This window comes from Cherax quadricarinatus, chromosome 8 (assembly GCF_038502225.1).
Source record: "Cherax quadricarinatus isolate ZL_2023a chromosome 8, ASM3850222v1, whole genome shotgun sequence".
Taxonomy (NCBI): Eukaryota; Metazoa; Arthropoda; class Malacostraca; order Decapoda; family Parastacidae; genus Cherax; species Cherax quadricarinatus.
Genome location: NC_091299.1, coordinates 31,095,476 through 31,108,854, shown reverse-complemented (window position 1 = coordinate 31,108,854; position 13,379 = coordinate 31,095,476). Strand labels below are relative to the sequence as shown.

The following is a 13,379-nucleotide window of genomic DNA, read 5'->3' as shown; positions in this document are numbered from 1 at the left end:
AACCATTAATAACAAACCAAAAAAGCTGCAGTATTGATTATCACCCATTGCTGCACCAGACAACACACCCCTCTGCTCTTCCAGAGTTTGAATTACTTAATATACAAAATATGCACTCATATTACTGTGCCTGTTATGTTAAACTGCTTTTTGATAGCTGCAACAGAAAACACAGGCACAACACAAGGCACAAAACTCTCTCTGACATCCCCAGTGTCCGCCTCACCTCATGCAAAAATGCAATGCACATGTAGGGCCCCAAAATCAGGAATGCATTGCCCGAACTAGCAAAAGGTCCCCTGTCTGCCAGTCAACTTAGAGCCATAATTAAAAATCACCTCATCACCCAAATGTAACTACATCAATACAGTACTTTGCTATACGAAACAAAACCAACTCGTCCAACTACTTCCTGTTTCTTCATTATCTCTTATAATCTTCTCATAGCCTGAAATCATAGAGCCAATTTGAAACTACTTAATAAATCCCAGTTAATTTAAGGTCACTAAATCAGTTTAAAGTGTATTAATACACTTAAAATTGTACTAATTGTAATATGTTTTGCTACCCTTTTTTTTATAATGATGCATAATTAAAATTTGCCACTCAGTAACCTGTGTCTAGTCTGAAGTAGTCTGTAAACATTAGCATTAGTCTGCCCAAAATACACAGGCATCCTAGTGGCTTCCTTTGTGCTTAACAAAATTTTATTACGTGTGAACTACATGTTGTTACTACACAAAAGAATAACTTTGTTCGATTTGTTTTGTTTGTTTTAAGGATAAGCTCATAAAGCCAAATAGTGAACCTGAAGTATCATTTATTTCATGTGGGTTTCTTTTATAACCAAACTGTTTATTTTCAGTCTAACCTTGGTGTAAGGACAATGATACTGTTAGAGCCAAAAGTTGCAACCAAAAGGGCCACTTTTGGCATGTCATGATTTTGGTTTCCTGAGGCCCAGTTCGGTGCTGCACCTGGTGTCATCAGGACACGAGTTGGCTTCACCGGTGGGTCAAAGGCCAACCCGACTTACCACAGTTTGTAAGTAGTGTTTTAACAGAATTCATTAATGCAAGAATAAAATGTTTCATGTAAATTGAATAACATTAATCTTTTCTAACATTTTTGTTTGTTCTGGTTGTGAAATTTCTCATAGAAGTACTCAGAAATTCCTTTTTTTTTTTTTAACACTGGCCATCCCCCACCAAGCTAGAATGCTCCCCCCCCCACTAAAAAAAAAAAAAATCACCATCACTCACTCAGGCCCCTAGGTAAATTGACATTGGATTTAACAAAGTCTGTTAATTACAGAATCGTCAATTATTGTAATGATTGTGAAAAAAAACTTTGTTTGTATTTAACCCTTTCAGGGTTTCGGTCGTACTAGTACGGCTTACGCACCAGGGTTTTCGATGTACTAGTATACCTAAATTCTAGCGCCCTCAAATCTAGTGAGAGAAAGTTGGTAGGCCTACATATGAAAGAATGGGTCTATGTGGTCAGTGGGTGCAGTATAAAAAAAATCCTGCAGCACACAGTGCATAATGAGAAAAAAAAACTTTGACCGTGTTTTTGGATTAAAACAGCAACTTTGCACTGTATTTTCGTATGGTATTTATTGTTGTATTTATTTATTTATTATGGTATTTATTATTGAAGGAGGGGTGTTAATGTTGCAGTTTAAAAACTGCAGTGTAAAGCACCCTTCTGGCAAGACAGTGATGGAGTGAATGATGGTGAAAGTTTTTCTTTTTCGGGCCACCCTGCCTTGGAGGGAATCGGCCAGTGTGCTAATAAAAAAAAATAATAATTCTAGTTTTCCTGGTCTCATTTTCTAGAATGGTAGACATATTACAGAAATTGAGATGATTTTGACTGATTTTACAATGAAAAGTACCTTGAAATTTAGCTCAAAGTAGCAGAAATGTTCGATTTTTACCAAAGTTCAAAAGTAAACAAATCATGCTAAGCATCCAATACACGTCAACTGGTGAGTCTAATATTCTTTCACAAGTGCGCCGATATTATTTATACCATTTTTACACTAATTCAGTAGTCTGCATAACAGTAAATCTTCTATTTTTTTGTGAGAATAAAAATTTAAAGTTGAAAGCAAAAGAATGTAAGAGGGGCCTTGAGACGTGACTAATGAACAGAGGAAGTGTTATTTTAGTGCCAGGAATGTCTTTCTTGTTTATTCTGGACCCTATTTGGAGATTGGCATCTTTTGAAATTTGTGTGAAATTGGCAAAATTGCTAAATTCTGACCACTGTATTGGATAGTTGAAATTAGTAAATGGGTGGTTTCTTGTACTCATTCGATAGAAAAAATGGAGTTCTAGCGAAATAATTATGATTTTTGTCAACTAGTACACTGGAATTGGCCGAAAATAGGGCTCAATGTGGGCAAAATTGCCGATGCGTAAACATCGTCATGACCGCTAACTTCGCGAGGGCATAATTCCGTAAGTTTTCCATCAAATTTCATACTTTTGGTGTCATTATGATCGGGAAAAGATTCTCTATCTTTTCATAAGAAAAAATAATTTTTTTTTTTTTTTTTTTTGAAATTTGGGCGACCCTGAGAACAAGTCTGGGAGAGGGCCTGGGGACCCTGCAAGGGTTAAAAGGCAGTCACCTTTACCAGACACCCTCTCTCCTCTATTAGTCCATTAAAGCAAGGCTTCACTACAATAGTTTTCAAGTTTCATTTCCATTTGCCTAAGAAAACAAAATTTTCAGGAGCCACTTATTTTTAACATCACTTGTTTTCCTCATTTTTATTCCTTTCTAAAGAGTTTCCATACATATCCGTACTGTATTCATTACAGTACTATCTTGAATGTTACGGTACCATAATTACATCTGGTTAGATAGCTTTTGGGTGATAGCTAATATTCATTTTCTTTACTTTGCATTTGCCTCTTCTTGTAGATATTTAAACCATGTCTTCCTCAGACTTTGACAAGAGTCCATTCTTAAGATACTCATATTAACTTCATCCATTTCATTGTCCTGTATTTTTGAGCGACTTGCTTAAATTTTTTGACAGAGAAGAAATGCAGTATATGTATGTAAGGGATTAATATGGGCAATACTCACCGATACCAGTAGTTTTAGGCACACCACTAGACATAGCTGTACCTTAGGGTATGGGATCCCTTAAACAGTGCCAGCTTTATTATCCTACATAATACAGGATACCCATACCTGAACATTATTTTTTTATCAGACTAAATTTACTAATGCCTTCTTTTTTCACAGGGGTGACCATACAGAGACTGTTGATGTAGACTACGATCCAGAGCAAACAGATTATGCAACTCTTTTATCCATGTTTTGGAGGTACCATAACCCAACATCCAAATGCTCACGTCAGGTAATGTCTTAACGGGGTTGGTTAATGTCTTAACAGGAGGATGGTTGGTTTTATAAATAAATCATAAATATAATGAAGTACTATATTTTCTACACTTTGTATTGGAAACATGATTTTAAAGCAGCCCCTGATAGTTGTGCAATAACATCTGATGAGAGCAGGGACTAATGTGTTCCATTATCATAAATACTGTTGAGCTACGGTATATTTTATTCCACCGGCCATCTCCTGAAACACTTTCACTATCAACTACTCCATCACTATCTTGCCAGAAGCACTCTGATACTACAGTTCAAAACCGCAAATATCCTCATCCCTCCTTCAGAGTGTAAGGACTGTACTTCCCACCTCCAGGACTCAAGTCAGGCTAACCAGTTTCCCTGAATCCCTTCATAAATGTTACCTTGCTAACACTCCAACAGCATGTCAAATTATAGAAACCCTTGCCTCCACTCATTTCTGTCTAACACATTCACACATGCTTGATGGATGTCTAAGCTCCTCATACACAAAACCTCCTTTACCCCCTCCTCCCTCCAACCTTCTCTCCACTACAGATGAATACACCATCTCTAAATGTTAGCCCCTGATAAAAGCAGGAAATAACATATTCCAATCTCAAAACTCCCTTTTTTTTTCTTCTTCTCAAAAGACCATGTTAACTTAAGATGCTTGTAAAATCCTTACCATTAACATTGCACTTTCTTTACAATCTTTCAGTACATGTCTGCTATCTTCTATCATGACGAGGAACAAAAACGACTTGCAGAAGAGAGCATGAAAGCAGAACAGGAGAAGCACATACGTCCCATCACAACCTCGATCCTCCCTTGTAAAGTTTTCTTTGAGGCAGAAGAGTAAGGATTCTTTTTTCTCATCTTGTCTTTTATTCCATTTGGATTCATTTATTTGTCTTCTGAAAACATTGTGAAGAACTGCACAATTTTTTTTTTTGACTATTCACTTGAATTTGTAAAACAAGGTTTGATCCAAGAAAGGGGAAAGTAGCTTTGATTTCTTGAATCAAAAGATATTTATCATCAAATCACCTCTTGTAGGAACAAGAATATGGGGTTATTGAAGTAGGCCTACTTACCCAGGCTCAGTAAGTACTTTGCACATCCAACCATTCCAACTCATAAATTTGTATAATGTGAAAGTTTCCTTCTTTAGCACCACCTTGCCTTGACAGATGGCCATTACCTAGAGTGAGTTTCAGGGGTCAATGCCACCATGGCCTAGTAAAAAAAATATTGAAAGCTATCCATGATAATTGATTCAATGATGAAACTTGGCAGTTCATTCTACCTATCAATCACTGTGGCAACTGTTTGTCTTCTGCTCAGCAGAGGTACCTTGATACCCTGTGAGGGCTCTTGATTCAGATAATTGGATCTATTTCCCCCTTTGATCAATCTCATTGCCTTTCATTCTCCAGCTTCTGCAACCAAAGTTAGATAAGTTCTTTCCCATGAATGTAATAATAATGATGTTTTTATATTTGTGAAGTTAATATGTAGAAGTCTTTGGCAATGTTTCAGATGAACCTTTTAGTCTTTTTAATGCTCAAGTCATTTTGAAAGTCAGGGCAAAAATCCACAAGTAATTATCACAGATGTAACATTAGAGGTAAAAGAAGAAAGAACTGATATATGATAAACTTATTTGTGTTAAATTTGCAGATTCAATTATTTATCTGCAGTGAGCTGCTGTAATATTCTACTTTTTTCTTACCCAGCTACCACCAAAAGTACCTACTTCAGCGCCACCCAGCACTCGTCAATTCCCTTGACATTGATCCAGGAGAAGAGTTAATAAGAAGCCATGTTGCTGCCCGTATCAATGGTTATATTGGAGGCTATGGAACAGTGGCTGAATTTGACAAGGAGTGGCAACAATGGGGGATCAGTGAGAAAATGGCCAACTACATCCGTCAGGAAATGACATCATCATCTCGTGTATCTTGCTAAATTATTAAATAGTAGAATTTATTAGGAAAACTAAATACAATATTAACCCTTTGACTGTCACGGCCGTATATATACGTTTACGAGGTACCGTGTTTGACGTATATATACTCATAAATTCTAGCGGCTTCAAATCAGGCAGGAGAAAGCTGGTAGGCCCACATGTGAGAGAATGGGCCTGTGTGGTCATTGTGCACCATATAAAAAAAATCCTGGAGCACGCAGTGCATAATGAGAAAAAAAAACTCCGACCGTTTTTTTTTTAATTAAAATCCCGAATTTGTGGTCTATTTTCGTATAGTATTTGTGGTTGTATTCTCATTTTCTTGGTCTCATTTGATAGAATGGAAACTATATTATAGAAATAGAGGTGATTTTGATTAATTTTACTATTAAAAGAACCTGGAAATGGAGCACAAAGTATGGGAAATGTTTGATTTTTGCCGATGTTCAAAAGTAAATAAATAATGTCATTGTCCAATAAATGTCCAAATAGCCATTCTAATATGCAGTCATGAATGGGTTGATGTAATTTTTACAATTATTACAGTATTGCAGTAGTCTGCATAACAGTAAATCTTCTATTTTTTGTTTGAATAAAATTTCAAAATAAAAAGCAAGAGTAATATCGGAGGGGCCTGGAGACATGACTGATGAACAAAGAAAATGTCATTTTAGAGCCAGGAATGTCTGCATTGTTCATTCTGGTCCTTATTTTGAAATTGTCATATTTTTTAATTTTCGTGAAATTGGCCAAATTGCAAATTTCTGACCATGTTATTGGGTAGTTGAAATCGGTAAATGGGCAGTTTCTTGTACTCAATCGATGGAAAAAATGGAGTTCTGAAGAAATAGCTATGAGTTTGGTTGACTGGAATAATGGAATTAGCCGAAAATAGGGCTCAAAGTGGGCGAAATCGCCGATTTGTAAATATCGTCGCTAACTTCGCGAGAGCGTAATTCCGCCAGTTTTCGATCAAATTTCGTTTTTTTGGTGTCATTACAATCAGGAAAAGATTCTCTATCATTTCATAAGAAAAAATAATTTTTTTTTTAAAATTTTGCAACACCAGGAGACACCTCAGGATTGGGGGTTGCGACAGTCAAAGGGTTAAGGTCACAGCTTATAACAGTGTATCAAAAATCAGAATTTGATAATGTCTTGTATAGAAGCACAAGACTTTAAGTAAAACTATCTAGTATTACTTTTTAAAAAGTAGGTTGTAAAATTATGAAATTTAAAGCTTTAAGTTCTTTGTAGTGAAAAAAACATAACTGAAGCAGTGATGCATTATATATAGTTTTTATCTATGACAGAAGTAATTATAGAATTTTAAGTATGATACATGAAGTACTATGAATCCATTGAACACAGGTATCATTGTATGTGAATAAATGGTTTAGAAAACCGAGTTGATAAACAAGACACTTGTGTAAATGTTGCACAAGTGTCTCATTTATCATCAGTGTGTGTGTGTGTGTGTGTGTGTGTGTGTGTGTGTGTGTGTGTGTGTGCGTGTGCGTGCACGCACATGCATGTGCCTAGCTGAGATTGTAGGCTTGGAAGAGGATGTACTTTAAGTACTAGTACATAATTGTAATTAAAGCATTGCTTCTGTATGTGGTTATAAGATTAGATTTGCTTTTTGTGGCGTGTCCTTTAAAACTATAGGTGCAGTCTTCTGAAGCTCTGTCTGCCCAATTTCTTTTATTTGAAAATATTTTCTATTTATTTAGACTGCTTTTTTGGTGATTTAAGATATTGTTCTCTTCTTGTTTTCGGCTTAAAACTTCTTATAGTGTCTCTCTTTTTTTTCCCCAGCTAAGACAGTTTGACACTTTTTTAATATAAATTCAGCAAAGACAAATTTAGTGTCTTCAGTTTCATTGTGTGTGGGTGTATGTATATGATTTTTTTTTTAACAATCCAGCCATATCCTACCGAGGCAGGGTGACATAAAAAGAATTTTTTTTTTTTTTTCATTTTTAAATTTAGTAATTTATACAGAAGAAGGAGTTACTAGCCCCTTGCTCCCAGCATATTAGTCGCCTCTTACGACACACATGGCTTACGGAGGAAGAATTATTTCCCACTTCCCCATGGAGATAAGAGGAAATAAACAAGAACAAGAACTAGTAAGAAAATAGAAAAAAGCCCAGATAGGGGTGTGTGTGTATATATATATATGCTTGTACATACATGTGTAGTGTGGCCTAAGTGTAAGTAGAAGTAGCAATATATACCTGGTATCCTGCATGTTTATGAGATGGGAAAAAAGACACCAGTAATCCTACCATCATGTCAGTCAATTACAGGTTTCTATTTCACACTCACTTGGTAGGATGGTAGTACCTCCCTGGGTGTTCGTATATAAAATTACCTACATGTAATTACAAGAGTAATATTATCCTCAGGGTAATCCATCTTCATTGTTTAAATTATCTTTGTAACTTTTTATGAACTTTTCCGGGGTTGTGGTGCTTGCTACCTCCTTATAGTTGATAGACACAAGCAGTAATTAGAAACTATTAATGTCCATTTGCTTATATCTTTATCAGTTGTAACTTGTCAGTATTCCCATACCATCTACCACTACTGCCTCTTGGATCCCATTTCTCTCTTCTAACACTCTTATCTGTGACAAGAAACTTTATACTGTGTAGTAGTATTCCTCTGGCACCACTCCTCTTAGTTTAAAATTGTGATTTCTTGTTCTCTCTGTTTATAGTACTGAGAATTTATATCTATTTTTTTTTTTTTTTTATGCTGGCCATCTCCCGCTGAGGTAGGGCGGCCCGAAAGAGAAACACTTACACCATAATTTGCACTATCACCGTTTTGCCAGAGGCGTGCAAACATGACAGTTCGCATGTCCCTCTAAACAGCAAATATCCCCACTCCTCCTTTAGAGTGCAGACACTGTACTTGCCACCTCCAGGACTCAAGTCCCACTAACCAGTTTCCCTGAATCCCTTCACGAAGTGTTACCCTGCTCACACTCACTGGTCTTATATGTTGTCTTATTTTCCTTTTCCTCCTATTGGTTAATGACAGATTTCTGTTGTTTTCCATCTTATTCATAAATTATATATTTGGTTAGGTTTGGAAGCCATTTCTTAGTATACCTTTGGGATACTGTATTTTTATCTTGAGTTGTAGACACTACACTACTGCTGCACATTCCTTGTTTGTGGCCATCTTTTTACCATTGTTGCCGTACTCGGGAGACTGCGCTCTTCCAGCTCCGTATTGGCCATGCCCGCTTTACCCATGGGTATCTCATGGAACGACACCCTATTCCTCTCTGTGAGGTTTGTCAGGTCCCTATTTCGGTTCTTCACTTTCTCGTCAATTGCCCGGTTTACCAGCGAGCTTGCAGGATTTACTTCCAGTGCCACCGCCACCCTACCACTCTTGCCTTATCTTCCCTTCTTGCAGATGGCTCTGCCTCTGACTTACAATCACTTTTTGACTTTGTCAGCAACTGCTTTACTGTATGAACTTTGACACATAGCCCTTAGCATCCCTTCCAGCCCTTTTATCCCCTCACCTCTGATCCCCTCTCCACCTAGCTGTTTATAGCCTCAGCACTATTTTCTGCCCTGCAGCGCTGTATGACCATTGTCGGTTTAGCGCTTTCTTTGATTATAATAATAATAATAATGTACGTTCCTTGTGTTGTTCCTAATGTACATTTTGAACATATGTTTATTTCCATTCCTACTCATTATTCCAGGCCAAACAGCACAAAATCAAATGCAATAGAATTTTGTGTGTGCTCTTGGAGTCATACTGAAAAGATGGTTAATAGACTTGTGAAAGATAAAATTGTTTTCCTTCTTTGTATGGCAAGAGATGAGAAGAATTTAGCAGAACTTAGGTAAAAAAAAAAAGGGAGAGAAGTTATAGAAATCTATGATATACCCAGTATATAATGCAATTAACTGAATTCCTCTCATCCCTGTGGTTAATATTTGATGACCATTGCCTCGGTATGAGAGCCATCAGCACAGCAGCTCACTACCTCCCCCTTCAAAGTATTGCAATAGTGCCTCACCAAAAGATCCAAGCCAGGAGTGAAGAGTAAGAATTGAAGGAACTTCAAATTTTGTTGAATATCATATTGAGTGTGTTTAATATAATAGCTTCAGTAATGTTTTGATGGCTTTAAAAGCATTTGTGTGCATTAAAATGTTGCCTCGTGTACTGAAGACACTGTGGAAAAAGACACTTATGTACAGTTCAGGACATTTATTAAAGGAAACGTTTCGCCACGAGTGGCAGGTCCCTCTCTAGCCTCACCTCCTTAGTTCCATTACTACTACTACTACTACTACTACCACCTCTACCCACGCATCACCTCACCTGACTCCCGCCACTATATATATGTGTGTTTTCTTAGTTTTCTCTGTATTAGGACTGAAGAAGCCACTCGTGGCGAAACGTTTCCTTTAATAAATGTCCTGAACTGTACATAAGTGTCTTTTTCCACATCTTGTCGGTATCACCATACCATTTCCTCACTGAAGACACTGTTGATGCTTTTGCTTTTAAAGTAGCATTATCTTCACTGCTTCCTGCACATTATATGAAGCATTGATGATACAGCAATAAGGGTGAACTCCACTTTTAATTATGGCAATTAATTATTTACATAACATTGCATTTCATTATTATATTTGCATAAACAGTGCTTTGAGACATTTTTACTGGTTCTGATGCTGTGCTCATCCTTGCTATCACCAATACTTCATATGTAGCATCACTGCACAGATCTTTGGTGATTGTTCCCTAATAGGGTCTCTACCAAATAAGAATGTGATACTCTGAACTCTGGTGACAATATATTGTGTATCATGTGTTGAATAACTATAAATTTTACTTCAGTTTTCATATGTACAAGTTATTATAATGCCCGAGTTCATGTTAAAGGATCATTACTTTTTGAAGGCTTTTGTAACAGTTTTAAAGTCTTGCTTATTTTCTCCAGAATTATATAAATCATACCTTGATACCATATACCAGTATGTAGCTTTTTTACCATGGTTATCCTTAATATAAACAATCAGTGGTTTATTAAGGTAATGTACGCTAATATACATTTAGCACAAAGTAAGTTTTAAATAAATAATGTAACTTATACTGTATAATTACAGTAATAAGGCATTCAGTATAATAAGAATCAAGCATAACATTTTGCTGATATGGGTATGTATTAATATTGAACATTCATATTGTTGAGTACTTTGAATAATTTATGTGATAACTAAATTTTTTAACAAATTTTTATTGTACAGGAGCTAAGTGTGTAAAAAAAAAAATTATTTCAGCAAGTAATATGTTAAGAAGTTACCCTCAAAAATAACTCATTGAAATTTCTCTAGTAGTATTATAAATGACATTGAAGTGATGAGGTTTTTATATTACGCATTTGAGAATATGATGCAGTACAGTGGTTAAGTCCTTGAAATGACAGACTAATGTGGGGAATATTGTTTGAGCCTCCATAAATCTGTAAATATTGAAGCTAGAGCAGTTAAAAGCACAGTTTACAAAGTGGATTATCCCCACTATTCTTAAAAGTCCAATATAACAAGGGTTTACCATTCAAAACACTGAGTTAATGAAAGATAAATAAAATATAGCCTAACTTGACATATTTAATGCTATTAAATCCATAGATGCCTTCTAATATTCAGGTTTAACTTTAAGCACATCAGAAGTAAAGTATTTTAAATGAGTGTCCTGTACATTACATTATTCTTAAATTCTTATACATAATGTTAATGTGAATTCTATTGTTAAGGTAACCACCTACAGACATTTCCATTCCCTAAATGTAGCATCTCAATTTTCAACATGAGTTGCTACAAAGAAAGTAATACAGGTCACTTAAAATGAGTAGGAGAACTTGCAGATTCTCTTATCTTCCTATGAAATTCAGGAATGAAAATGCACTGTTCTTGGGTGGATGAATTAAGCAGTTAAGTTTATTTGCAAGTTCTGTATTCTGTAATTTTTATATCTGGTTATATTGCCAAAAAACTCATAAGTCATTATAAGTAATGATCATGAAAAAAGTATCTGAATGGCATATGAAGTGTACTGTATTTAGAGTAGAGTATTTACTTTTGCATGTTTTTAAACTTGCTTGTACCAAATAATATTTGAAACAAATTTATGAACTGAAATATTATTTATAATAAACTGTAAATAACTTGAGGTTCATAGTCACTATATTAGTACAGTATTTACCCGATCACTTTTTACATTCACTGAAAAATGGCAAATTGATATTATTGATCAGTATCTCCAAATGTGTTTACCTGGAGTTTACCTGAAGAGAGTTCCGGGGGTCAACGCCCCCGTGGCCCAGTCTGTGACCTGTGTGTGTACAATATCTTCTCTTTTTTTTTTTTTTTTAACATTCTTAATTCTTTATATTTCAGTGTACTTAAATACTATTTACTTAATGATCACATTTTTAAATACAGTGCACACTAAATCTATGATTATAGGATATGTTTCAATCTTCAAAATAGATTTTGCTTAAGGTATTAAAGATAGTAAACCTCTATTAACAAAAACAAGAATACAGTATCATTCTTTTTCATATTGGCTGTCTCTCATTAAGAAAGGGTGACCCACATTTACCATAATTCACTTAATAGCTATCTTGCCATAAGTGCACAGACATCACCTGGACTCTTCCACTCAGAGAAGAAAAGCATCCCCAAGGGTTGTCCATAACTTGACGTCCATTTTTGGCTTGATTATTAAGAGAGACCTGATATGCAAGTGGAGATTACCACTGGTTTGTGTTTCAGTTATAGTGTGAACTTGATTTTCAGACATACTAAAGTTTGGAATCTTTCAAATTGAAATATTAATAGGAACGAAATTGTTGATGTAATTAAGTAGGTTGATAATGGTGTAAACTCATGCATGTAAGTGTATAAATGTCATGACCAACAAGTGAAGATGTCACTAATTTTGTAATTTTTGAGAGTTTTTCTTGTGTCATCTAGGTTTTTTAAATATATGTAATATTTTCAGAGATCTACATTACTCATCATGGTTTAATTTATAAGCTCCTTTATGCTGCTTAGACTCCTGTTTCTGAAGACTAGTAAACATTTAACGTTGTAACAAAAGCCCAAGATCAACATTAAAAAAGGTGTTGTACAGTATTTGTCCCTGGCAAGCAGTATCTGGAAAAAGTACAATGGACCCTTGGTTATCGGCCATAATCTGTTCCAGAAGGTCGGTCTAAAACCAAAATAATATTTCCCCTAAGAATTAATGTAAATACAATTAATCCATTCCAGACACCCAAAAATATTAACAAAAAATACATTTTTTTGAAGATTAATTATAGTTTTACACAAAACAATGAGAATAAATAAAATAAATAAATGAACATTCAAATCGCTATTATAAACCTTTATTGAAGACTCTTGTTGGCTTATGGAAGACAGGGAGGAGGAGAGAGGGAGGACTGATTATTGTTTGGAAGGGGAATCCCCTCCATAAGGACTTCAGGTATCAAAGCCTTCTCTTGGGTTACTTCCCTCCCTACCTGCTACACACCCTGCCTGCTACACTCCCTCCCTCCATGTTACACTCCCTGCATGCCTGCTATACTCCCTCCATGCTACACTCCCTGCCTGCCTGCTACACTCCCTGCCTCCCTGCTACACTCCCTGCATGCCTGCTACACTCCTTGCCTTCCTCCTATACTCCCTGCTACACCTTGCCTCCCTACTACACTCCCTGCTACACCTTGCCTCCCTACTACACACCCTGCTACACTGCCTCTCTACTACACTCCCTGCCTTCCTCCTACACTCCCTGCCTGCCTGCTAAACTCACTTCATACTGTGCTTCCTGCCTCCCTGCTATACTCCCTGTTTCCCTGCTACACTCCCTGCATGCCTGCTACACCCTGCATGCCTGCTGCACTCCCTGCCTCCCTACTATGCTCCCTGCTACACCTTGCCTTCCTACTACACTCCCTGCTACACCTTTC

At 36.2% G+C, this 13,379-nt stretch overlaps 1 protein-coding gene across 3 annotated transcripts in view; it reads left to right on the top strand.

Moving 5' to 3' along the window:
- Positions 1-12,418, top strand: part of MsrA (methionine sulphoxide reductase A) — a 47,923-nt gene extending 35,505 nt beyond the window's left edge. For 2 of the 3 annotated variants that reach the window (XM_053772048.2, XM_070083016.1), the window contains exons 2-5: positions 866-1,044; positions 3,268-3,382; positions 4,103-4,239; positions 5,121-12,418. In XM_053772048.2, coding sequence (XP_053628023.1) covers positions 3,338-3,382; positions 4,103-4,239; positions 5,121-5,352 — 414 coding nt within the window. In that variant the 5' untranslated portion in view covers positions 866-1,044; positions 3,268-3,337 and the 3' untranslated portion in view covers positions 5,353-12,418. The remainder of the gene's footprint in view (positions 1-865; positions 1,045-3,267; positions 3,383-4,102; positions 4,240-5,120) is intronic. The other variant, XM_053772047.2, reaches the window with a different exon arrangement.
- Positions 12,419-13,379: the final 961 nt, after the last annotated feature.